This window comes from Rhamphochromis longiceps, linkage group LG9 (assembly GCF_057381845.1).
Source record: "Rhamphochromis longiceps isolate RC_006_pf linkage group LG9, R_longiceps_female_GT1.1, whole genome shotgun sequence".
Classification (NCBI taxonomy): domain Eukaryota; kingdom Metazoa; phylum Chordata; class Actinopteri; order Cichliformes; family Cichlidae; genus Rhamphochromis; species Rhamphochromis longiceps.
In genome coordinates, this window is record NC_140565.1 from 19,109,251 (window position 1) to 19,137,074 (window position 27,824).

The window sequence follows — 27,824 nt, forward strand, 5'->3', positions numbered from 1 at the left end:
TACAAACTGAACAGATGGTGTAGCTGGGATGGAATAATATGATACTTTTTTTGACAAGCAACAGCAGCAGTCTGTGTAGCTCATGATTGTTTTTCCAATTTGACTGGTGCGAATCAACACAGATAATCACGAGCACCAGGATCAAGGATTTAGACCTCAAGGGGGTTCCAGCACTCATAATGCTCACAGCAGTCTCAAGACAGTGCAGTTGAGCTCACCTCAGCTCATCTCAGAGCAGCTGGGGTTTGATGTGAAAGAAAAGAAAGACAATAGAAGTAAGAGAACTGCAGCAGTTCCATGTTGCCTGCTGTAAGGGATTCAGTTGCTCTTGCACAGATTCTCATTCACTATAACTTTAACATGTTTTTGAATTGCTGACAGAGCAGAGGCAAACTACAACAGGCTGCAAAATTACCAAACAATGCCCTTATTAAAAGCACTTATTGTTAAATAATTATTAATCTCCCACTGCTTCAATAGTGTTGGGTTGGGGCTCTGAGGAGGCCAATCCATGACTATGCTGAAAAATAAAGCTGCTGTCGGTGAGACACTTTCCAGTAGATCTGCATGGTTGTGGTGGCTGCAGACACTCACTATGGTACCTATCTCCTGACCTCCAACATAAATGTTGACGCAAATTTGCACCCAATACTCCATAAATGGTAAATGGTCTGTATTTGTATAGCGCTTTACTAGTCCCTAAGGACCCCAAAGCACTTTACACATCCAGTCATCCACCCATTCACACACACATTCACACACTGGTGATGGCAAGCTACATTGTAGCCACAGCCACCTTGGGGCGCACTGACAGAGGCGAGGCTGGAAGACACGGGCGCCACCGGGCCCTCTGACGACCACCAGTAGGCAACGGGTGAAGTGTCTTGCCCAAGGACACAACGACCGAGACTGTCCAAGCCAGGGCCGAACCATTACAAGGCGAACTCCCAACTCTTGAGCCACAATCGCACAAGACTGTTGCCACTGATTTTCAGCCCATTTTTTGTTTAATTTGGCATTCTTCAGCATTTTCTCCCTGTTTGCCTTCCCAAAGAATGGCTTCTTGATGGCCACACTTCCACAGAGACCATCTCTGATGAGGTTTCAGTGAACAGTAGATGGATCAACTGAAAGGCCAGCTTCATCTCTCAGGTTTTTAGACTATTGGCTTTTTCTTTTGGCCTCCAATTTCCTCAGATATTTTAAGGCTCAAGACCAGAATGAGATATGCCAAGTTATTGACTAATAGCTCTTTGGGAATCACCTTGTTGGGATAAAATACTATTGCCAAACTGTGTTATTTTTGGTATTTTTCATATACTTAACTAAAGAAATTGAAATAAAATATATAGGGTAATATAACAGAGAGTTTTCCAGCATTGAATTTACCCTCACTGATGCAGAAAAAGATGACAAAACAACTGAGGACTTGTCACAAGTCAACTGAATGTACTACAGTTCACTAACACTACAAACTAGATATCCCAATGTAGACTCAAAATGACTACACTAGTATTTTAACAAAGCTCTACAACAGCTTATTTTATATAACCTTTATTTATACAGTAGTCCCAATAATACTCAATGTCTCAATTACAACAGAGACCTGCTTTCCACACAGCTTCAATGATACTGATCACCAAAACCTTCGTAACACTGTTGTATTCCACCTTAATGCCACTGACAATGCAAGCACCATACATTTCTTCCTTCCAAAAGCAGACTGTATAACAATATGTCTCCATGGCATAATTTCATATCTCAGTTAAGCCTGAAAAGCATCCTTTGAGCTCTTAATTATATGCTTAGAAAGAATCTAATCCCCAGTATGACTAAAGAGATTTCCTGTGCAAACATATTTTTATTGAAATTTGCATCCTCATTTCAGAGTCGTTTACAATGGCTGACAAGCCAGTCATTCTCAGAGAGGAAAATCACTGGAAACATCATAAAATGTTTTGTTTGCGCTGTTGATTTAATGGATGGGGAAATGACTATTTGTTTTCACTGCAGATCACTCACTGGTGGCACACGAAAAACCAGACACGCTCAATAGGTTTTCAGCAGGAGTCAGACTGGCAGCCGTAGGTCTGCTGCCCGAGGTCACCGCCACACTTAAGAGGTAACCTCATTTATAAGTGATGGAAACACCAACACAGTTGCACACGCATATAAAGACACACGCAAACAACACTGCAAATTTCTGATGGACGGCTCTGCACTAATGCACTCAGCATATCTCTGCTCTCAACCACGTTAACGTACCCTTTTTACACTTTGTAAACTAAGAGGTTTTCGTTCTGCAACCGTGGCAATTTAAACACCTCCTTCACATGCATCACAGTTAACAAAACCATGCAGATGTGCAAAATTGCTAATAAACTTCTCAGTGTTTTAATAATATAGCGATATCAATTAACTGTGCATGTGGAAGGAAGCATGTATGAAATGAATTTTTGTTTTTTTTTAATGGCGATTTTTCCACCCTTGGCATGCCCTGAAGCAATTCTGCCCACAGGTGCCCTTCCAGCACTAGAGCCCAGTGTGTGACTCATCACCTGTCCTGAAGTCATATGATGCACACAGCCCAACTTCGCCATTTAGAAGTTGCTGCGCTCTAAATACACCTGCCTGTCATCTAAATACTATTCAAATCAGTTTGCCATTAAATAACCATCACACATACAGGCACACTTGTGAATGCTGTTCCTAAAGCAAACTTAGTCAAAACACACACATCCTGATCACTTGTGCGCTCGCGCCCACTGCAAATTTCCAAGACAAACACGGACTTATTGCTGCGCAATAGTGTTTACTGTACATACTGCATTCAACGTGAGCCTAGAAAGTCATCAATCTCAGCTGGAGAGATAATACATGCTTTGTGACTCCACATCTGCTGCATGTGTGGCTTTCCCCTTGGACAACGACACACTTCAAAGATAACCTCGCAAGAACAATAACCGGACAAATATTAGTTTTGCTCTGTGAGGCTTATAGGAGGAGGATGTGGTTAAAATATACCTGCTGACATTTAATACACCGGTTTGTTATTTGTTGGTGTGCAGCAAAACAGACCTTAAGGATCTTTAATTAACGAATAAAAATGTTTTGTCATTAAATTGTTTCATAAATCACAAAATGGTGCCTATAAATCAAAGCTGTGTCAGGTTTTGAATTACAGCTCATTTTCAGAGTTTCATGATGTTTGCAATAAATATTTGGTTGTTTCATAAAGTTTTTGTACATTCTTAAAGACAGATTTCAAACATCTAGGCATTTCTGTTCAGCTGTTTTCAGCTAAAGTAATAGAGATATCCATATATTAAAATGCTTCTAAAGAAACAGAAACATGGTGATGTTTCAAGAGGAAACTCTAACTATATTTTACAGTTCTTTTTTAATCATAGCTCATCTTTTTAGTTGTTAATATTTGCTCACTAGGACAAAATTGTCACTGGTTAGGCCATGAAGGTTTTCTGGCTGCTGGTTTTATTTGTGCGTTGTGCACCCCACTGCATGTTCTCCACTGATTCTGTCCTCTGGTTCCTGCTCAGCACTCTCATCGTTTTTACAAATATAGACTTCCACGGATTAAAAATGCATGCAGAAAGAGTAGTAGTTGACCTTTTCTGTGGCTGGACATGTCCTGTCATGGAGAAAATACTTTTTAAGTACATGAGATTTCTTTTTATTGTAGCAGCACAAGCAGTGACTGGGGGTAAATTACCTGCAAGTCTGAGTGGCTTACACTGCATCTGGGCCTATTAATCCATCCATGCGAGAAGTGCAGTAGTGAAGGAGTGAAATACCATCAGTTTTGCATGTATATTGTCATGAATGAACTCAGGAAAAGGTGTGTTTTCAGCTACAATAATAATAATAATAATAATACAGATATCCATATATTAAGACGCTTCTAAATACACAGAAAAATGGTGATGTTTCAAGAGGTAACTCTAACTATATTTAACAGTTCTTTCATAACTATAGCTTGTGTTTTTAATATTTGCTCGCTAGGACAAAATTGTCACTGATTGGGCCATAAAAGTTTTCTGGCTGCCAGTTTTAAACTGCACGTTCTCCACTGATCCTGTCTTAGACAAACTGAAATTTTAATCTAATAACACCAGTTGTTAGTTCATAAATATCTGCACCAAATTGCATGGCAGTCCATCCATTAGTGGTTGAGACACTTCACTTAAAAATGCCACAAGGTGGCATTAGAGGAAAAGTCAGGAAACCTCAACCGTGCTATACAACTGTTGTTGTTTCCAGACGCTGACATTTTTATATGATAGAAGAGAAGTGGAACTAGACGATAAGTAATATGATCTAAAAAGTCCTTATGATTCATACACTGGTGAAATGAATCTCTTTGTTTCCCTTGTAATTTGTTTAATAGGTATTATTTTGGGATATTTTTGAAAGTCGTAATCCAAGCACCCAGCAGGTGAAGATTGCAATCCTTGGAGCTTAAGAAATGGCTAAAATGTCTTTAAGTTTCCTTTTATTCTATTAGTTTTTAAAAGAATGGCTTGCCTGCTTTTAGTTTCTTTTGATGTTGTTAAAGGATTTTCTTTTACATGATATCCAACTTAATTCCATAATTGGAACATCAAGCAAAACTTTAATACACATTTCATATTGATCTGAACAACTCTACACTTAGTCTCTTGATTAATGTGGAATAGAAATGCTGGTATAATCCTTAGTTAATGATACACCTTATCTGATAATCCTGCCTGATAAAGATTCACTTGGGAATACTCAGTAATCCTCAACAAGGAGGTCTTTAAGGTCATCTTTAGTCACTTGCTGAGTCACTTCAGAGCAGAAGCACAAGACTTTCACAAAAAACAAACAAACATAAAAGGCTATTGTTTCCATTCTAATCACTGATTGGATAAATGGTATACGGTAGGCCATGTGGAGCTGGGTGGTCAAGTTTCATCTGAGGGGAGCCTTGACTTTCAGATGCTACTAATAGGCAGAATCCTACATACTCTCAACCCCGTTTTAAAGATGAGCACGAGCTTTGGTTTCTTCAGTTCGTCATCACTTTTGTGGGAAAAGACGAGAGAGACGACAAAATCCGTAAACGCATCAGCAACTCACATCTAGACACATTAATTAAACCCTATTGTGAAGGAGAGTGAAGTATCATGTTTGCTGTTTAATGTAATGCTGCCAGTTAAATATCCTATCACGTTACACCACGGGCTTTTCTTCTCTTCTGTGAAAACAGCACGAGAGCCATTCGGTCACAAGGGGCAGCATTTTGCCTGCATTAGACTGGGAGATAGCCAGCTCACCACACTATTTAAAGCCCTTTCACAGGCAGTAGTGAGGAGAATGTCCAGATTGCTCAGCTCAGTAGCAGCATCTCACAGTTACAGTAAGTAATGTCTTTGATGTTGTCTTTAAGGTTTTGAGTTTGTGTGGGGACGAATTTAACATTTAATGACGATTAGATATGGAATATTTTACTCTTTAGAAAGTATGTAGAGTGCTGTTTCAATTGATTAAATATATGACTATATATATTTGATCTCTGGTTTTATTAGCAGCGGATATGGAAATGTCAGCTTTCCCACAAGCCTGCACACTTCATTATGTTCTTCGTCCATTAGAGTTCATTATTTATGTAACAATTAATACTGCAACATACAGAAGCTGTTTTTAATCCACTTGTTATTTCTCCACTCTCCAATCTACTCGTTATTTTTTAAGATAGTGTTAAAAATTCACCCTCTGAAGTAAACACAATTTGTGAGGGTAATGCTAGTCTATTCAGTTTAAATGTGAACAATGTGCACTCATGCAAGGATCTCCTTGTTAAAATTAAATATACCTCCCGCTTGTTTCCGGATTGTTTGGAAAATGTGTTTACCAGTGCCTATTAGTGCACTTCCTGAAAACCATCTGCAAACTAAATAAGCAAATCAATTAGAGAAACCAATGGCACTTATTTACCGCCGTTGTCTGGTAATGACAGGGAGGGGGATATGCAGTGGGTCGTTATCTAAGTCGCCAAATTAGAAGGAAATGAGGTGATGCCGTCTTGGACTGTAATATGATGTTTTATCAGGACCACAGACCACAAGACATGAAATATCAATGACTTGTATGGTAGAGGTAATGGACTCAAGTATTCAGATCAGTGAAGGTAGTGCTGAAATATTGATGGGCGATCATGACTCATAATGCAAACTGCAAATCTGCCAATAAATGCAAATCCAAGTGTTGGATGTTTCGAGCATTACTTTACAACCCCCAGAATAAAAAGTCTTCATTAGCCTTCAATTTCATAAAGAGACTAGTTTAGTATGTTAGTAGCATCTTTCATTGATTAAGTGCATGCGATGTTACTTTAGTGCTTTAGTTAAACACAAATTATACTCATGTTGTTAAAAATCATCACAGGTGGTGTGACATGTTTTCCAGAAACAGTTGCACTTACAGTACTTTTATGTATGTAAAGAATTTAAACTAAACCTTTACCGTGATGTAAATATGCTTGCGCTTTGGAATGCATGCTTTTTAAAAAATATTTGAATAATAAAAAAACAAAACAAATGCAAGTAACGAATAGAAGACCATATTATTAAATATGATTAAATATGCATACATATGCTAAGTGTGTCTTAAGTACAGCATCTTAGACACTCATCCTTTCATCCACCCATTAGTCCGGCTTGAAGCTATCCCAGCAGCCAAAGGGCAAGAGGCCAGTCCATCACAGGCCTACGCGATTTAAGTGTTTATTTATTATTATATTGCTCTAATGATATATCAATAGCATACTAAGGGCATTATTAGTGTACCAAACTATACTAACTAAAAGCTGTAAATTAAATTAAACCCTATAAATAACCTATAAAAATTAACTCAGTGATCATTTTTGACTTGCTGATATTTGAAGTGGTGTCTTTATGTTTTAGTGCTTAAACTTTTGGATCAGGTTGTTACTGACTGAGCATTAGTCAGTGTGTATAAAACACCAACAAAATGTGCAAATCAAACAGTAAAACGTAGCTGCTGCTCTGACCCGAGGAACAACATCAGCGCACAGCAAATAACGTAGGTGAAGGAGATTTGCAGTGAAGATTCTCAATAGTAGTTTGCTCACCAGAAAAAAGATGCCATTTACTGTTTGGCCTTTCGATGGGACTGAAGGCAATAAAATTACAAGGTCTATCTCAATCTCACTCACCCAGGACCATGCGAGGACACCTGGGACTGGCTCAAACAAGCTGATCTGCAGCTGCGGAGGACATAATTGCTTTCTTCAAGTGCAGGGCTTCAACCCCCGCCACAAAGACTCAACGGATGTGAATGCCCTTCTGGGTAAAGACAATGTCCTGTGCCCATGTCCCCTCTAAACATTAGAAGCCTGTGCATTAAGGTTTTATTTGCGCTATCTATCACATTACGCTCTAAGTTCTTCTAGCTTGCTAAGTAGGCTTGCTCATCTGTGGCTTGATTGAAATTATGGCATATTTCTATCTGTGTTTTCAATCTGCTGCTGTCATGTGCATCAGCTTGCACAGGTGTGAGCGCTGGGGTTCACATGCACACATGTCACTGCTTTCTTTGTTTTTATTAGGGCTCATGTCCACAGAGTCTCAGCTAAGTGATGAACTTCAGCAGGGATGTGGCACGGCAAAACAGTTATACATATGTGATAGAGGATGACGATCCAGGCCTGGCAAATCGAAATATATTTGAGGTGAGGGGAAAAAACTTACTGAAAAAAATATGCATGTCTGTAAAAAACGTTTTCAAAAACTTACTTATTTCTGCCACAAGTATTCACAATATGAGAAGGTTTATGTAACTCGGATTAATCCTAGCCCAGTGTATCCTTAAGGAGGAGGTTAAGGAGGCCTAAACAATTCTAGTATTACATAATAATAATATTACATGAGTTTTCAACGAATTGAATTGTAAAGTCTGTTTTTATACAAAACTAACAAATGGCCGTTATATCATACTCCAGTGATTATATCAGAAGGCACACAAGAATAGTTTGAAATGCCTTCTAGCATAGTGTGTTCTTTGGTAAAACACACTTTGAACAAACTGGAAAGCAGAAAAATCAACTGTTCTGTATTCTTTGTGTTATATTACTCTATATAATATCATCTAGTTGGCTGAGAAGGGTGACCTAGCTCTCCTGGAGAACCTAGTGAAGAAGAGCCCAGAGGTCCTCAGTGAAAAAGATGAATGTGGAGCCAGTCCCCTTCATCACGCTGCTGCAGGGGGACACATCACCCTCATTCAATTCATCTCCACTGTCACAGATGCACAGGGTAAGTGCACCTAAGTCATCGATCACAAGACGCAACACAACATGTTTTGTGACTCGGCGTAATTTCATTTCTAAAGTTACTGCATGGAAGAGGGACATTATTTTTGCATATTATATCTGATACATACGCATACGAACCTTTCTGCATATGCTCTTGTATCGTCTCTTAGTCCTGAACAGCTGTGATGAGCAGGGCAATGTGCCCCTTCACTGGGCAGTGGAGAGGAACAAGGCAGAGAGCTGCAAGGCTCTTTTGGACCTGGGGGCTAACCCCAACATCCTCAACACTGCCCTCCTGTCCCCCCTGCACTTGGCTGTCAGCCATGGACACAGCAACCTGGTGGGGGTGAGAAGGCTGATACGGCACAGTTGATGTAATAATTTAAAGGACAGGAAGTGTGTTTTTCTCTTGAATTCCTGTAGTCAACAAGGTCAACGCAGAGCATTCTAGCACTTTATTATACAGCACTCAACTAAGGGTGTAAATCCCCTGTGATGTGATTAAATGTAATTTCTGTGTATGTTATTATATTTAGATGCAAATAGTTAAAGGTAGGTAAACTACAATAAACAGTAAAAAAAAATTGTTGTTTTTTTGCAGGAATTAAAGTAAATTTAAGTAGTGTGATAATTTTAATTACAGTATAAACAAATTTTAAAAAATTTAGCTGGTAATTTAGTCAAATAACAAACAATATTTTCCCACATTACATCTTATGTACTGTACTTTTTGGGGCATTGTGGAATGGCTAAACCTTGTCTTTTTGTGTCTTTATTTAATCTTTATTACGTTGATGTGCTTGATGGATTTTCTATTATTCAATTGCCCGTTTTTACTTATGCTGTACTTTAATTAGTTACTGTTTTTATATCTCTTTCATGAAGGTGCTGTTGTCCTACAGCAGTACAGACTGCAATCTAAAGGGAGACCTTGGAAACACCCCACTGATGCTGGCTTGTTCCCTTAATAACTGTGAGGCTCTTAGCATGTTGGTATGTACGAGGCTCCACATTGTACTGCGTACCTACACCTTACTGCAAATGATAACTGTGAACTCATCATGTAGCTTCCTTTTGCTGCAGCTTTGCTTCTGACAAAAGACCATGTCTCTTTGTTTTGCCTTCTCATCCATTCATATATCCATCAAAGTTAAAGCATGGAGCAAAGCTTTGCCAACAGAACAAGCTTGGCCATTTCGCCATGCACGCTGCTGCCTTCGCAGGTGCGAAGAAAGCCATGGAAGTCATTCTCAAGGCTGGTATGATGAAAGAAAAATGCTATCATCAAAAACTCAAAGTGCTGACAGCAATGAAAATGTTTTTTACAAGGCCAAGCAGCATATTAAGCTGGTAGATTACCCCCCCCCCCCCCCCCCCCCCCCCTCCAGATAAGCACTTGGGGTATTTTCTGTAGGCTAGACATCACAAATGATAGTATGTTTATCCACAGTGGGAGGTCTGTTTGGTAACTTTGGTGCTTTTGGACAAAGTTTAGCAAGACCTTAAAATATTTAGGACATTTGTGTGCTGTCTTTTTTTTTTTTTTTTTTTTGCACAGCCCATGTTAAATATACACATTACTCATTACATCTGCCTGCTAAAAACAAAACAAGAAAGCCACTAAAAGTCAAAGACGGAGTTGGTCATAAGAAACTGCCATTATGGACATTTTCACTGCATTTCACGTTCAAGATATAAAAACAATTTATTGAATTCTGTCCTGACAGGAGAGGAGTTAGGCCACTCGGCTGTGTGCCACATGAACTATTTAGACAAGACCAAGAGCAGCCCCCTGCATCTGGCTGTACGTGGTGGGAATATCGAGACCATCCGCCTCTGCATTGCTACTGGAGCCAAAGTTGACCAGCAACAGGTACTTCTATTATAAAAGATAACAAGATGTAAATCACTACATGGCCTTTTCATAAACCGTCTCAAAAAGACTGGGCATACATTCATTTGATTTTCACCACTGTTTTTACCTACTACTCAGAATGCCATAGCCAGATCACACATTTTGGTTTTCACTCCTACTCTGCCAGATTTGCATTGCTTTTTAAACAAACCTGGATTCCAACACTTGTAAAACACGTTGTCACCAGAGGGTCGCCTTCTTTGTACTGTTAGAACCCGTCAGTCTTATCACACCCATCTGGGAGTGATCGTTATGTCTTGCCCTGGGCTAGTGGCCAGAGCTACATCAGCAGTAGCGAGTACAGTAATAGCTTCGGTTGGCCAAATTGATACAAATTACATCCACTTACACTGTGAAGCTGAGTGGAGTGATCACTGGCCTCCTCCTGCCAGTCCTGGTTATCTCATTAAAGGCTTGTGTTACAGTCCCCAGTGTTCAGCCAAGAAGTCTGGGACTTACTTTGCTAATGTTACACAGAGGAAACTTGCAGGATTTCTTTGTGTGAATCACGCATGAGTATACTTATTCATATTCTGTTTGTGCCAGTTTACATCGCTGCAGGTTTATAAAAATCTCCGCAGGGTTTCTGTATGCAGCAGACATAACTGTGTGTGATGAACTTGTAAATTTGCATCATATTCCGCATTCATCACTTGTAATGTATCCATGTTTGTCGGACTCTAGAACGACAGGTCTACACCGCTTCATTTGGCCTGCACCCAGGGTGCTCTTGAGGTCATCAAACTGATGCTGTCTTCTGTTGAGCGAGTTGAAGATATCATCAATCTCACTGATGGTGCATGTCAGACCCCTCTACACAGGTGGGTCTCTCCTTGTCATTCATTTCCGATGCGGAAATTAGGGCACGGAACAATCCCCCCAGTGTATTTAATCAAATAATTAATCATTAAGGAGAATATACTCAGTATAAACTAAATCAATACTGATCAAGTAAATTTCATTTGACCAGATTCTTTAAGTCTAATGTTTTACATTGTACTTATGTAACAAAATTACATAGAACATTTAAATCGATTCAGATTATTTAAAGTCAGCATTTGGGGCATAAATATTTTTTGAGTGTGTTGATAAAACTTAATAATGCAGCTGCATGTGGTTATGTAGACTTTGTAGGCTGATAGTAGCCATCACAAACTGTCAAAGATGGGCATAGGCATCATAACCACACTCAGTGAGGGGTAGAAACCAAAGGCGCTCGGCCAGAAGACTGTGACAGCAACTTCTTTGCAAATTGCTTTTCTGTAGAATTCAAAATTGGTGCCTTTTTGAAATGCAAATTTCATTGTTGACAAAATGCAAAGCATCCTGACCATGCTGACCCGTGAGAGAGCAGAGAGTTGCTGAGACTCCAGAATGGAAAATAAACAATATCTTATTAACTGTATCTCAGCATTCAATTTTAAATTAATCTCCATAGACAAGAGCACATATATATTCTGTTCCTTGTGCTGAACAGTCAGTGACCGAGAGCACAAAAGGGCAAGTTTCCACTATTTCCTAATTCTAGTTCATAATTTTATTGGTGGACATTGTTTTAATTAAAATGATCTTTGTTGCGATACCAATGAAGTTGTGTAGATATGCAATATTGCAATTGCTACTCATTTGCTTGCTCATGCTATATAAAGACCACTTTATCTGCATCATATCAACAGTAAAACACATCTGCAAACAAGATAATTAGATATAAACTCCTTATGCTTGGCAACGACAAGCCTGAGGAAAGCGATAATGATATAATTACATAATAAAGATTTGCTTCCCATCCACATAGATTTTATCTAAAAGCTATTTGTGTTGGCACTGACAGTAGCAGAACAAAGGACAAAGGTCCTCCCTCTGTGTTTTCATTCTTATTTGGACGCCATTGCTGTGATGTGGAGTGAAATAATACCACAAAAGGCCTTTTAAGCACAATAGAAATATGTCGTCTGGTATCTGGATGATCAAGTATACTTCAGTCCATCATTTAGTTGTGGGGGAAATCATCCACATAAGTCTCTTTCTTAATGGAGAACACAAACACTTAGTCATTAAAGTGTGTCAACAAAGGGAAGCCGTACAACCCTGAAGATAAAAGTGTGACAATAAAGGGAAATCTGGCTATTATGTTGCCGAATGAGAACTAAATCATCCTCACTGCTTATCTGACAGCATGAGTAAGACCTTGACTCACAAAGTAGTGTGCTGAACGGCTGGTTTACAACAACTGTGTTTACTTTTCCAGGGCAACAATATTTGATCACACGGAGCTGGTGGAGTACCTAATTTCTCTGGTAAATAAGACACACATGAATACACACAAATGCCACGCAGCTGTTACACACATGACATGTCCGGTTTTATTATCAGATATTTTCTGATTGATTTTTTATCCTTCGGTGCATCAAACCGACACAAACATTATAAAAACAGCAGTCCCCCCCCACATATGCTGAAATCTAAAAGGCAAATAAACTGTGAATCTCTATTCACTGCAGGTTGGATTTCAATTAGTAAAATCTTCCACTCGACTATGTTTGTTCCCATTGCTACAATCAAACAATATTTGCTATTTTAAATACACTCCTGAGTAAATATTACAGGTGCTGCCCATTGCTTGTGGACCACCTGTCACCATCTGTTGCACTTTGATGGTTCTAATAGAATGGTGTTGCTAGGTAGGAAGCGTAGTCCAAGTTTATTTCAAGTCTACTCTTTTAGATGCGGCAAGCAGTAGATGAACCTTAGTGTGTTTATCTCAAAAACTATAAAACTATAAAACAGTGGTCTGCACGGGGTGTGGTTCATGAAATGTTTATTTCGTTTAGGTGCTATTTTAGTTCCCCGTCTAAAAACGTTTTTCTCGCTATGGCACATGTGCATACAGTGGGGCAAAAAAGTATTTAGTCAGCCACCGATTGTGCAAGTTCCCCCACTTAAAATGATGACAGACGTCAGTAATTTGCACCAGAGGTACACTTCAACTGTGAGAGACAGAATGTGAAAAAAAAATCCATGAATTCACATGGTAGGATTTGTAAAGAATTTATTCGTAAATTAGGGTGGAAAATAAGTATTTGGTCACCTCAAACAAGGAAAATCTCTGGCTCTCACAGACCTGTAACGTCTTCTGTAAGAAGCTTTTCTGTCCCCCACTCGTTACCTGTATGAATGGCACCTGTTTGAACTCATCATCTGTATAAAAGACACCTGTCCACAGCCTCAAACAGTCAGACTCCAAACTCCGCCATGGCCAAGACCAAACAGCTTTCGAAGGACACCAGGAAAAGTATTGTAGACCTGCATCAGACTGGGAAGAGTGAATCTACAATAGGCAAGCAGCTTGGTGTGAAAAAATCAACTGTGGGAGCAATCATCAGAAAATGGAAGACATACAAGACCACTGATAATCTCCCTCGATCTGGGGCTCCACACAAGATCTCATCCCGTGGGGTCAAAATGATCATGAGAACGGTGAGCAAAGATCCCAGAACCACACGGGGGGACCTGGTGAATGACCTGCAGAGAGCTGGGACCAAAGTAACAAGGTCACCATCAGTAACACACTACAACGGCAGGGAATCAAATCCCGCAGTGCCAGACGTGTTCCGCTGCTGAAGCCAGTGCATGTCCAGGCCCGTCTGAAGTTTGCCAGAGAGCACATGGATGATACAGCAGAGGATTGGGAGAATGTCATGTGGTCAGATGAAACCAAAGTAGAACTTTTTGGTATAAACTCAACTCGTCGTGTTTGGAGGAAGAAGAATACTGAGTTGCATCCCAAGAACACCATACCTACTGTGAAGCATGGGGGTGGAAACATCATGCTATGGGGCTGTTTTTCTGCCAAGGGGACAGGACGACTGATCCGTGTTAAGGACAGAATGAATGGGGCCATGTATCGTGAGATTTTGAGCCAAAACCTCCTTCCATCAGTGAGAACTTTGAAGATGAAACGAGGCTGGGTCTTCCAACATGACAATGATCCAAAACACACCGCCCGGGCAACAAAGGAGTGGCTCCGTAAGAAGCATTTGAAAGTCCTGGAGTGGCCTAGCCAGTCTCCAGACCTCAACCCCATAGAAAATCTGTGGCCGGAGTTGAAAGTCCGTGTTGCTCGGCGACAGCCCCAAAACATCACTGCTCTCGAGAAGATCTGCATGGAGGAATGGGCCAAAATACCAGCTACTGTGTGTGCAAACCTGGTAAAGACCTATAGTAAACGTTTGACCCCTGTTATTGCCAACAAAGGTTATGTTACAAAGTATTGAGTTGTATTTTTGTTATTGACCAAATACTTATTTTCCACCCTGATTTACGAATAAATTCTTTACAAATCCTACCATGTGGATTCATGGATTTTTTTTTCACATTCTGTCTCTCACAGTTGAAGTGTACCTCTGGTGAAAATTACTGACCTCTGTCATCATTTTAGGTGGGGGAACTTGCACAATCGGTGGCTGACTAAATACTTTTTTGCCCCACTGTATATTTGTGGAAATCTCAGATAGAGGTGTGCAAAAGCAGGTTCTCGTGTTTACCCTAACTATAGAGCCCTGCTCAATTTGTAAGTTTGCTCACTTCCAAAGAAATGAACCATGTCTAATTTTTATGGTAGTTTCATTCTACTCTGGAATGATACTACTAGTATCAGCCAGAAATCCAAAACACACATTACATAAACGTTATGAACTGATTTGGATGTCAGCATTGATCGCCAAACAAAACATGACATAGTATGGAAAGACTGGCTGCCAGGTTTGCACACATCTCAGGAGGCATTTTGGCCCACTCCTCTTTATAGAAACTCTCCATGGCCTTATTCTTCTTAAGCCACTCCTTTGTTGCTTGGTCGTTTGTTTGATGGGTTGATGACCTATCATCAATCCATCTTTGATGTTCTGGCTGAGGGACGGAGGTTCATGGCCCGGTCCATTTGTCCGTCAATGCAGTTAAATTGTCCTGTACCCTTAGCAGAAAAACCAAAGCATAATGCTTCCACCTCCGTGCTTGACTGTGATGTTATTTGAGTCATACTCAGCATTTCTCCTCCTCCAAACATGGTGTTTATAGTTGATGGCATAGAGCTCGAATTTGTTTTCATCTGACAACACCACTTTCAATCACTAGAAAACTTAAAACGAGGCCATTCATGTAGCTTCTCGAGCAGGGGGACCTTGCAGGTAGTGTGTTACCGTTGATGTTTTTGGTGACTGTGGTCCCAGCTCCCTTTAGATCATTAACCAGTCCCTGATCCAGCACCTTTCTCGTGATCATCCTCACCCCACGAGGCAAGATCTTGCATGCAGTTACAGACCAAGGGTGACTGATGGTTATTTTATATTTCTCCCTTTTCTGAATAATAGCACTGATGGTTTTGTGGCCCATTCAGCCTTGTGCAGGTCTACAATCTTGTCCCTGATATCCTTTGGCAGCTGTTTGGTCTTGTCTATGTTGGTGGAGAAGCTGAAATGGAAGAAAGTAATTCTGTGGAGAGTTGTGCTCTATATACATAACGCATTCAGGAGTATCCGTAATTGTTGGATTGCTGGATTGATTTATTGTTGTTTTTGTGCCAGATGGGTGGCACACAGCCAATCGTATTGCACTCAGTTAGATTCAAATCAATTTATATCTTTTATGTTACTTGTTTGTTCTTGAGTTTTGGTTGATAGTTTGCCTCTCTCAATTAAAATGAGACTACCATCATTTCTTTGTAATTTACTTCATTTAAAATTCAGCATGGGATCAAATTGTTTCCCCACTGTTTACTTCTTCTGCTATCATTACAAAATATCACCTGTTGGTCTGATTTGGTGAAGCTAAGTTAATGAAATTTGTTTAAAAGGACTTTTAAATGTGTTCGCTGATCCTCTTAAAACTGAGAATACTGTGGGGGTGTATTCATTGCTAATGTGCACACAATGCTTTTCATTTGTGTGCTAAAATTAAAGAGGTAACTTTAAAGCTGTAATGCATTCTATCTTCAGGGTGCAGACATTAACAGCACCGACTGCAAGGGAAACTCTCCTTTGCTGCTGGCTACGAGCTGTGGAGCATGGAAAACTGTGGCTCTGCTGCTGTCAAAAGGTGAGCTAAAGTAAATGACTTCTCCACCAGTAGTGCTCATATAATTTGCCTGATAATAAAGGTTGTAAACACTTATGCAAATGTTAATGATTTTTTTAGGAGCCAACGTTAACGTGAGAGACAAATGTGGCTGTAACTTTCTCCACCTGGCCATTCTGCAGCCAAAGGGCCTGAAAAACCTCCCGGAAGAAGTACTGCAGGTACTGCCAATCAGTCGGTAGCTTATTAAATGCACTGAATGCTGCTTAAACAAAAATGTCATTAAGTGGCTGGAATCTAATTACTGCACTGTCCTTGATCAGCTTGCCTGGAGCCTTCAAAAGTTGCGTGCTTTCAAAGCCAGCTGATCGAAGTTCATTACACTCTCGCCAAAGCCATATAGTCCTTTAAACACTGTGAGCTTTTTCCTGAAGCTACATCACTGTTAAAGACATAAAGACAGACAGTGTGAGAATAGCAGATCACAATAATTTTGTAGTTTCTGTTCGAGTATGGATAACTGTCAATTTTGTCATGTGCATAAAATATAGCATTTCAATTTTTTGCATTGCTTAGTATGCACGTGTTGGCCACTTTGTTAGGTACAGTTTCTAGATTCAACAAGGTGCTGGAAACATTCATCAGAGATCTGGGTCCATATTGACATGACAGCATTACACAGTTTCCGCAGATCTGCTCCCTTCCTCTCACAAATTCTCGACTCTACCATCAAAATACTGCGGAAGAAATTGATATTCATTAGATGTTTTTTCACTCTTCTCTTGTCCAATTTTTGTTGAGCCTGTGTAAATTATATCCTCAGTTTCCTGTGCTTAGCTGACAGGAGTGGGACCCGATGTGGTCCTCTGCTGCTGTAGCTCACCTGCTTGAAGGCTCAACACAAACATACCTCACTTGTAACAAATGATTATTTGAGTTATTGTCACCTTCCTATCATCTCAAAGAAGTCTAGCTATTCTCCTCTGACCTCTGCCATCAACATGGCATTTTCTCTCAGAGAACTGTCATTCACCAGATATTTTCTCTCTTCTCTGTAAAACCTAGAGATGCTTGTGCGGGGAAAATCCCAGTAGTTCATCTGTCTCTGAAACACTCAAACCAGCCCGCCTGGCACCAAAAAACTCATTCAAAATCACTTAAATCACATTTCTTCCCCATTTCTGATGCTTAGTTTGAACTTCAGCAGGTTACCTTGGTCATGTCTACATGACTGAATGTGCTGAGTTGTTGCTATGTGGTTGGCTGATTAGATATGTCGAATAATAAGCAGTTGAACAGGTGTACCTAAGTGGTCGCCTGTGATTGTACAGTAAGAATGAAGTAGATGTGTTCATAATGCATTGGATTTTAGCTCAACAGTGTGAAGGCACTTTTAAGCTGTGAGGATAACGATGGCTGCACCCCACTCCACTACGCCTGCAGACTGGGAATCCACGACTCAGTGAAGAACATGCTGGGCCTCTCGGGGCAACTTGGACTCGCATGCAAGTCCAAGGACAAGAAGTCTGCCCTGCACTTCGCTGCTCAGTAAGACTTAACATAGCATAGATTTTCACTCAGTTACACAAACTTTGGAAATGGATTTGTTCAAACAAATGCAAAGTCATGGCTGTTGAAATTAATCAGATGATATTGACCACTGTATGATGGATGATGTGTAGCATATAAATCATTTCTGTTTGTTAATTTCAAGTACAATTTTTAGCTGTAATATCACCTAGTGCTGTGTGCCAGTGTAACTCCAGTGTTATTGTAAAACACTATATGCAGCTGTTACATCCACACAGAATTTCAAAGGTAGCTATCCATCCATCTGTCCATGCATGTATAAACAAGTATTGGCCTCTTTCCTGCTTTCTTAGTGTTTTGCATATTTGTCATGCTTACATGTTTCAGGTCATCAAGCAAATTTTAATACTAGACAAAGATCATTTGAGTAAATACAAAATGCAGTTTTTAAATAATGATTTTTTTATTAAGGGAAAGAAAAAAGGTATCCAAACCTGTGCTGTGAAAAAGTAATTTTCCTCTAAACCTAATAACTGGATGTCTGTGAAGGTTCTCAGTCATCCAGGTCATTGTAGTCAAAGGAGCTTGCTAAGAAAAGCATCTGGACTTTTCTTTGCAAGCTCCTTTGACTAATAACTGGATGTGCAAGAACTGCAAGAACTGTCTTTCACATCACTGTGGAGGAATTTTGGATCACTCTTTTTTACAGACCTTTTTTAATTCAGTCGCATTGGACACTACCAGCGCCTCGTTTAACTGTGGGTATGATGTTCTTTTTATCAAGTGCAGTATTCATTTTACATATGGGACAAAAACTTTCCAAGAAGTTCATCTTCTGTCTCGTCAGTCCTCAAATAGTCTGGGGGATCACCAAGATGTTTTTTGGCAAATGTGAGACGAGCGTTTGTGTTATTTTTGGTTAGCAGTGGTTTTCACCTTTGAAACCTTTTGCCCAATCTTATTGTTGAATCATGAACTCTGACCCTAACTTAGGCAAGTGAGATCTTCAGTTCTTTAGTTGTTGTTTTGGATTCTTATCTGACCTCCTGGATGAGTAATCAGTGCACCCTTGGAGTAATTCTATTAGGCTAGGCACTCCTGGGAAGATCACCCAGTGTTCCAGGTTTTCTCCATTTGATTGGCTTTGTATTCCTTTCCAAACTGAAGAAGTCAGTGACTTTGTTTCTTGTCTGTTCTTGAGTTTCCTTGGATCGTAGCATGATATGTTGCTTTTTGAGATCACTTTGTCAGACAGGCTCTCTTTAAGTGATGATTTGATTCACTAGTTCTGGCAATAATCAGTCCTGTGTGTAGTTAGGACAATTACTCTTTCCACACAGGGCCAGTTTGGTTTGGATAACCACCATAAAACACCATTCCTTACTGTTCAGCTGTATAAAACCTCAATACATTCATGCCCCTAAAAGCTTTTAGAAGATTAATTCAAGTAACATACCTTAAATATTATGTAGTGACCCAAAGGAGCTGTCACAGGAACAGCATTTAATTAGTGAGCCACATGTGAACAAAATGTTACTCACAGTGTTTAATGGGTGGATTTTCAACATTATTATTATAGATTTTTCTATCATGAACACCCATTTCATTAGAACTAGAGGGCAGATGAAGGCCATGCTATGATATCATACCTTAACTCTTACAGAAGCCTCATTCTCTACTGTACAGACAATACTGCTGACCTGCTTAAAAGGTTCAGAGACAACAAAACATAATCTCCCAACTAAATATGTCACTTCTACTTTGTTCTTCTTACCGCTCCTAGCATTTTAAGCCTTTATTGCTACCTAGCCTACAGCCACAGATTCAAACCTGCAACAGTTGCCATGAGTGTCTTACAATAAAATTGTCTACAGGTATGGAGCTCTACCATTTCCCGACAATACAGTGATTTTACTTTTTTTTTTAAGGTATGGCCGCATCAATACATGTCACCGATTATTAGAGTCCATTACTGACTCTCGTCTGCTAAATGAAGGCGATGAGCGTGGCCTGACTCCACTCCATCTGGCCTCAAAAGAGGGACACACAAAAGTGGTGCAACTGTTGCTGCGCAAAGGAGCTCTCTTCCACAGGTAAAGCCAAACACACGTTGTGTGCACAGAAGCATGTACATGTGCAAGCATAAAAAATACACTGCTCAAAAACATTAAAGGAACGTGATGGTTTGAGTGATCGTTTTTTACAGTATACTAACCTGTAGAGAAATGTCCTGTTGACAGTGATTACAAGGGCTGGACTTGTCTGCACCACGCTGCTTCTGAAGGATACACACAAACGATGGATATCCTACTGGCAGCCAATCTCAAGCTGCTGGATAAAACAGATGAGGATGGGGTATTGCTTCCTGTTACTCCAAAACAATTTCACTGTGATCTGTGATATTTATTCTTGAACTAATTAATTTGTCCTGGCGATTTTTATACTAGGGTTATTTTTCCAGTTTAAACGTTAAAACACAAATAATTGCCATTCACTCCGAATAAGTCATCCGCCCCACACTGTAATGAATCTGAGAAGGTGTGTTCTGTTGTACTGACAGAACTCGGCACTCCACATCGCAGCGAGAGGTGGACACGTGGCTGCGGTCAGGCTGTTGCTGGCCAGGGGGGCGGAGATCATCTTAAACAAGAACCACACTTCATTCCTCCATGAGGCTTTGCAAAATGGGAGAAAAGACGTGGTCAATGCTGTAATTGACTGTGAAAGGTATTTTGTCAATAAAAAAACAAATAGAGCATATTAAAGAGCAAAAAGCTTAAATAATTTTTTCATTTATCCGTGCAATATTTAACTCTTTCTTGGATCTGTAAAAACTATGAATCTCCCAAATGTCAGCTACTGATTAGTGGGTTTGTGACAATGAATTTTTTCAGATAGCCCAATCTAATTAGTGAAAGAGGTAGGATAGATTTCTCAAGCTATAAGGGAGCATTTAATCCTCAAGTGACAAACTCACAATCATCAATCACTATTAGGAGTCATGCCATGCCACACAATAAAATGTGGGTAGTAGTGTGAATTGCTATCTGCAGCTGCCTGCAATGTGCCACTGAGAAATATTAAAGTGACTCTACAATCCAGTGGTTATAGTCGTGTCTGTGATCTTATTATTTTTTCTTGCAGGTGTGCTGAAGCTGTAAGTCTGTTCAATCCCGAAAGTAGTCAGCGATGCCCCATACTAGACATGATTGAGTTTCTGCCTGAAACTTACAAGGTTTGCTGCTGGCAAAATAAAGAAATAATAAAATAAAATAAAATCCATGTCATAAATCACTGTATACGGTCATCATAACTCACATCTTTCAGCATTTTTGTGTTGTGTGATCTGTTGTTACTTACTAAAGATTTAATTCCTCGTCACTGTGCCGCTTCTGTCAACAGCATCTTTTGGACCGCAGCATGAGGGAATCTGATGATGACCACAACAGCCCCGATTACCACGTAATCACACAAAACACGCATTAAACATATTGTTTGAAACACTGATCGGGAAAAAGATTAAACAACTCTTTTTGTGGCCTAGATTGAATATGACTTCAAATGGCTCCAAGCTCCGATTGAAGTGAAAGGGCAGATTTACAATGGGAATAAGGTTCAGCCACTGGCCGCTCTCAACGTAAGCAAACCTTTTTGTTACTCTTTTAACAGCTTCAGAATCCAAATGTTGTACTTCCACATGATTCACAAGCACTCAAGCTCTATTTCTGTCATGCATCAGCATCTAATGAGGCTCTGTAGACTTCACCGCTTGCCTTGATAACTTATGGGATCAGGATTGGCCTGTCCCTCCTCAGGGGCAGTGATGACACTTCCTCTATTAATCATTGGAAAGTGACAGTGACAACTACATAGACGCAGTGTGTGGCCTATTCAGAAATGTTTTTGATTTCTCTACATAGTTTAGTGACGATGACACTTTTATAACGACGTTCATTGTGCCTTTTTTCCCACTCTCTTCCTGCCTTGAAAAATCACAAAAGAACATTCAAGCATCCCTGCTGTGATGCCACCACCAGCACTCTGCCCTTAGCACTCATCAGGAATCAAACTTGTCTGATTGGTTGTTGGCAAACAAATAATAGGCTTCTCCTCTGTTCTTGCTACAACCTCCATGTGTTGTTAACATGGTTTCACCATTACAGACATTCAGCCCACCCTTATCGATATAAATATTGTGAACTAAAAGCTTTTGAGTATGTTACAAGAGAACAGGTCAAGAGAAACACTAGCTGTAGCCTCTAAAATGGCCAAAAAACAGTTCACCTCTGCAAAACATTTTCATCAGGAAACAGAAAATTGCCACCTCCATAAAGGTTGGACATATTATTACAGTGTTACATCTGCATCAATTTCAGCTCGTTGTGCTACCTAAATTGCCAGCAGAGGGTAGTTCAAGCGGGGTTTAATCTGCATGCAAATGTTCACAAATTTGGTGAGTGGCCAAGTCTACCGAGACCTAATAACAGCTTGTGGCAAATCACTGAAGCCAAGATACATTGTGCAATCTTTCCTCCAGTCCTCCGCACAGCAGCCACCCCTTCTTTTCTCGATAGCTTCGCACTATTTGGAAAATTACGACATCTTTCTGTAAATGTTTTAAAAAAATACAGCACCAGTTTACTCCTGCTGATGTCATCGTTTGTTAGGCCGTCAATAACTTGCTGTCAATAAAGAACAGTCAGGGTCAAGAGTCAAGTTTCTCACTGTCTCCGCCCTAAACCCAAACAACAGAGCGGTGGAGCTGGACTATTTCCAGCGCAACCCCTTTGGTTCTGCAGTGAGTACCACTGCTTGTGCAAAATGTGCTGTGTGTACTGACTGTGGGTCATTATTCTGTTACACCTCCTGCAGGCGATGGTGCAGTACAACCGCATCGAGCTCCTCAACCATCCCGTCTGCAAAAAGTATCTGGCAATGAAGTGGTGAGTATTCAGGAGGACTTGGCCCATGACCCATATTTATTTTTACAGATTTATTCACCCTAGTCCAGCTCCAGTTAACATTTTACCTTGACCGTTGGTCCATGGTGTCCTCTGTTTTGTCCACAGGGTTGCTTATGGGAGCATAGCTCATGTGCTCAACATGTTTCTCTATCTGTTGGGCTTGCTGCCCTTAACTCACCTTATAGTGACTCTGAGACCCTCCGTGAACACTAGTGACACGGGCGAGCACAATATCATCATGGTTCCAGTATCTTTCACAGAGGTACTAATGGCTGTTGTGATGAGTAATAATGACTCTGACAGCATTATGAGGAAATTGTGATTGAAAACAAATGATCTGTCGTTCAAATTACTAGAAAAATACATCTTTACAAATGTGCCATTCAAAGTACGTCTCAACATTTGTTTCACAGCAACGTGTGTCCTTGTCCTTCTGCATGGTGATGGTATTGGTTATGAATATCTACTCGATAGGAAAGGAAGTGGTGCAGATATCACCGCAGGTACTGTCCTCTTATGGAAGTGTCATTACCTCACATAAAACATGTGCCCATAAATCTGTGCAGCACTGGGTCTGTGTGGACACACAGGCAATCAAGTGTGATGAATGCGTGCCCCCAGATTTAGATTTACAGCCCCTACTGAATAGCAAAAAGTCAGAATGTCACCTCCATGCTTAAGCTTAGCTGTTAAATTTGAAAAAAACCCTGATTTTATTCATCTCGTTGCTTCAAAGCGCTGGAAATACTTCATGGATTACTCCAACCAGAGCGACTGGATTTCAGCCATCTTCTCTATACTGTTCGTCGTCCCCCTCATGATCAATGCAGAGGGTTCTTTACACTGGCAAGCGGGGGCCATAGCAGTTTTAAATTCCTGGGTTGGATTTCTCCTTTATCTCCAGAGGTACTATTCACTCTGACTTAAATCCTCCACTTTCTCATAAAGTTGAGGTCACCAACCTGTTTATTCTCCTGTTTCCTCAGGTTTGAGGGAGTTGGCATCTATGTTGTGATGTTCGGGGAGATTATGAAGACACTGGTCCGTATTGTATTGCTGTTCTTCTACCTGATGTTGGCTTTCAGTTTGGCCTTCCATGCCCTGATGCTCAATCAGGTATTAAAAGAACGCAGTGATGCATATAACCATACAATTCCTGCAGGATGAAAGGGTATCATCAGATTTTCAAAATTTTGCATGTATATCAATGATCTCCAGAGGATTCCTTCAGTAACACGCAGACCTTTTTAATAACATCAGGTCACAATTTTTGTAAGAACAGTCCCCTCACCCTTTCTTGTACCATCACACACACCTTAGAAAGCCACCAGAACGCTGTGTTCATGCACCACTGCATATTTTATTGACATGGCTGCTAAAGTCACCTAACTTTAAAACTTCACTGTTGTTCAAAGTTTAGGCCTGCACAAAACACTTGTGGGGATAGAACAATTCTTTAGTGTCCAGGCTGGGTACAGAAATGATTAAAACCTAGGCCATCTGGATGTCTGTTATAATAAAGTGTTTATTGCTAACATGCAATCACACGTTGCTGTTCTTTTTGTATCATTAGAGGGAGTTTAACAGCGTGCCGCTCTCTGTGGTACAAACCTTTGTGATGATGGTCGGGGAACTGAACTACCAGAACAACTTCCTGGATGAGTATCTGAATCATCGACTACCTTTTGGTATCCTGACATACTTCATTTTTGTGGTCTTTGTTCTGTTCATGCCAATCCTGCTCGTGAACCTGATGGTAAGCACACCCTGATCCCCAGCTGCATCTTAAAGTAGTTTATGTGGCTATACATTTGGCTTGTATGTTACTATAATAATTTCTGTTCTAGTGCTTTGACAGCAATTTTATCTAATCATGCTCTTGTCATAAGCTTTGTATTTTTAAAGGTCCTAACCAAAGATTCTTTGATTGTGTTGTAGATTGGTTTAGCAGTTGGAGACATTGCTGAAGTTCAAAGAAATGCTGCGCTGAAACGGATAGCCATGCAGGTTTGTATTAAACCAGGTTAATTTTTTTTAGCATAAAAATTACTTTGGATTTTTTTTTTAATTTGCCTTGTTCTTTTTTTGATGTTGTGGTGTTTTGCTCTTGAGCCATTTTAACAACATGCATGGAACACTGACACATAACAAGATGATATATATGATATCAATGATATATTCCTCGCCCAAAATCGAACCCTTGACTAAATACCAGCCCTTCTGACCCCAGATTGATCTGCACACCGCTCTGGAAGATAAGCTCCCTTATTGGTTTATGAAACGAGTTGACAAAAACTCCATTACCATCTATCCCAATCACAGGTGTTCCAGGGTAAGCTAAAAAAAAAGAAGAAACAGATGATGTGCAACATGATGATTTATGTCTATAACTTATAGCAGCGAAAGTTTTCTCCTTTATTAAACCTTCACATTTTTGATTGCAGCACTTTCTGAAGAAATTTTTCTATGGTGAAGAGGAAACCAATGAAGTCTGGAATCATCTGCAAGCCAAATCAAAGGCATGCACTTTGATCGAGAATGAGCTCAAAAAGCAGAAGACCAGGTAATGCATGCACATGAAAGTCAGTTTTCATGTTTCTAAAATCATAAAAGTGTGCAAGCTTATTATTGAGGTAATGGATGAGTATTACAGGTACAATGATCTAGACTGTGCATGCTGAAAGCTAAAGTGGGAATTAAGAAAAAGTAGTTTTTGATGCATGAGCGACCCCTACAGATCCCACTCTGTATCTCTGTTTCTATAGTAAGCGCATCAAGTCACCCAGGAGTCTGACCTTCCAGCAGTCTCATTATAAATCTAGGCAAGAGTGAATGAAGTCTGTCACTAAGTGACATGAATTGATTGTTTTGTCTTTGTTTTTCTTTTTCCCTGCAGAATGAAAGAGATGTCATGCCTGCTAGAGAAGCAGCACTGCCTCGTAAAGCTCATCATCCAGAAAATGGAGATCGCCTCTGAGGCTGACGAATATGACGGCCCCGTGAACGTCAGAGGGAGCACGTGGCCCGCTTTAGGTCAGGCTAAACCAAGCAGAGAGACTACATCTCGGTGGGTCCCACTGATGAAGGCCATCGAGGCCAGGCGAAAATGAAGACGATGAAACAACACAAAGTGACAACTAAACTCACTGCAAAGTGAATTGTCTCAAAAGACTAGATCTATATGGCATAAAAAGATATTAAATAGGTATAAATGTAATCACTTATATTCCAATTTAACAGCAGCGTTCACTATTTCCATGTTGTAACAGTAGTAACAGTTAATTATATTGTTATTAACAGACTTGTCCTAACTTGTATGTGGTTCTTGAGACGTTAAATACTTAAAACGATAATATTAATGGTATTATTGCAAAATCCTTCATTGTTGGGTAAAAAAATAACATTTCTTGTCCTGTAGGCTACTTTTAAGTTATACCAGTGAGCTACTGATAAATGATTTTTATAGTGTGCAAGCAGTACTGGCATATTTCTATTACACACTTTTTGTAAAGTGGCTTGAAGTCCAACTCCTGTTCTTTTACTCTATAGATAAGAAGGTTCATCAAACCTAATTTAAGTCTAATTTTTCATTAGATTGACATAATAAACATAGAATTTGTAGCTACAATAACAGTGTGCTTGCATCTATGTATCGTCCATCTGAAATGTGTGCTGTTGCGCCATCTTCTTTGGCTTGTTTCTGTCATTATTATGATGCACTTTGTCACATCTGCTCTTGTAAAATGGTACACAAATAAACATCATGACATCAACAGAAGCCTACATCGTATATTTTGTCATAAAATTCCAGCACACTGTTGGGCACAACTTGCCAAATAGCATAAAACAATAATAAATACATAAATTAAAAAGGTTATAGAAGTTGATGGTTATAGTCTCTGATTTGTGCGCTTTTCACTCAGCAGCTTAATGTGCTGCAGGCTTCTTCAAAGGCAATCATGGGAATCATAAGTGGCTGGGAGGGAAACTGAGTCAGGCCTGTGACATCATGAGCCCGCACCTGTCTCTCTGGTTTTCCCAGCTTAGGGCTGTGATAGAGGTTAAGACCCCTGAAAGTCTTTGCTGACGGACAGATGCTTGCTCTCCCTTCAAGTCAAGTTTTCAGTGTTATTTATTATCGCTGGCCCTGAATCTGATTATTCCCAAGGCAAATACAATAACCATGTAGCCACTTATTTTTTGGACAATATGTTCTTCTTCTTCTCGCTTTCTTTCTTTTTATTGAAGCACAACATGCACAAAATGACAAACGAGCAAAGTTTTATCTCAACCTGTTTCTCGGTGACAGTGAATGAAGCAGCAATGTGAAATATGCGTCATACAGCCAATATCTTTCACTGTTAGTTTTTTTTTTTTTTTTTTTTTTTTAAAAAGAGAAACACTGTAAAAAGAAAATTAAATCAGTCAGCAGGATCCTATAATTCGCACCTTCAAGAGTGTCACTCACCTTGCTGACGAATGCAGTGATGGAGGACGAGTTGGCAGCATGCCTGAAGCTCTGACTGTCATACCAGCACAAGTAGAACCTAATATTTCAGAGTCGTGACATATCCAAGGGTGTGCTGAGCAGAGGGATCCCTCAAAGCAGCAGCTGAGCTCTGCTTTTGTGAAAATTGCTTGGAAAAGCAGGATTACAGGAAGCAGAGGAATGTGTCCTTGGATTAAGGAAACATTCTTGCATTATTCTTCTTCTATGACAGAGGAAAATTGTTGGAACTGGTAACAATCAATCATATTACAACTGAGGTTTTTAGTTGTTCAGAAAGGTGTGACTTGAAGCCAACATGCTGGAATAAAGCTTAACTGTCGGGGTACAAGGCGGCATCGGGCCCAGTGCCATACAGTAATTTCCTTATTTTCTCTCATGGCCCCTGGGTGGCTGCAGGGGCTGAGATGTATGCTTGGCCAAAATCAAGCATACATCTCAGCTGCTGTTAAGTAATCCTCGGTAATGCCTGGCTATTGTCATAAAAAATATAAAATTTCACACATATTACGTGGCGTAATA

The 27,824-nt window shown here is 40.0% G+C and overlaps 1 protein-coding gene across 1 annotated transcript; it reads left to right on the forward strand.

Annotated features, from left to right (window-relative positions):
* Positions 1-5,364: 5,364 nt before the first annotated feature.
* Positions 5,365-26,517, forward strand: trpa1b (transient receptor potential cation channel, subfamily A, member 1b). The gene is made up of 29 exons (XM_085417779.1): positions 5,365-5,398; positions 7,221-7,350; positions 7,610-7,732; positions 8,153-8,315; positions 8,485-8,660; positions 9,200-9,307; positions 9,465-9,573; positions 10,042-10,187; positions 10,914-11,050; positions 12,478-12,526; positions 16,223-16,322; positions 16,422-16,522; positions 17,674-17,849; positions 19,760-19,924; positions 20,072-20,186; positions 20,392-20,558; positions 20,976-21,066; positions 21,234-21,293; positions 21,376-21,468; positions 22,704-22,774; positions 22,901-23,057; positions 23,209-23,298; positions 23,532-23,701; positions 23,782-23,911; positions 24,369-24,551; positions 24,734-24,802; positions 25,026-25,127; positions 25,240-25,358; positions 25,692-26,517. Exons 3-29 carry the CDS (start codon positions 7,640-7,642, stop codon positions 25,903-25,905), a joined length of 3,354 nt encoding a protein of 1,117 aa, XP_085273905.1. The 5' UTR covers positions 5,365-5,398; positions 7,221-7,350; positions 7,610-7,639; the 3' UTR covers positions 25,906-26,517.
* Positions 26,518-27,824: the final 1,307 nt, after the last annotated feature.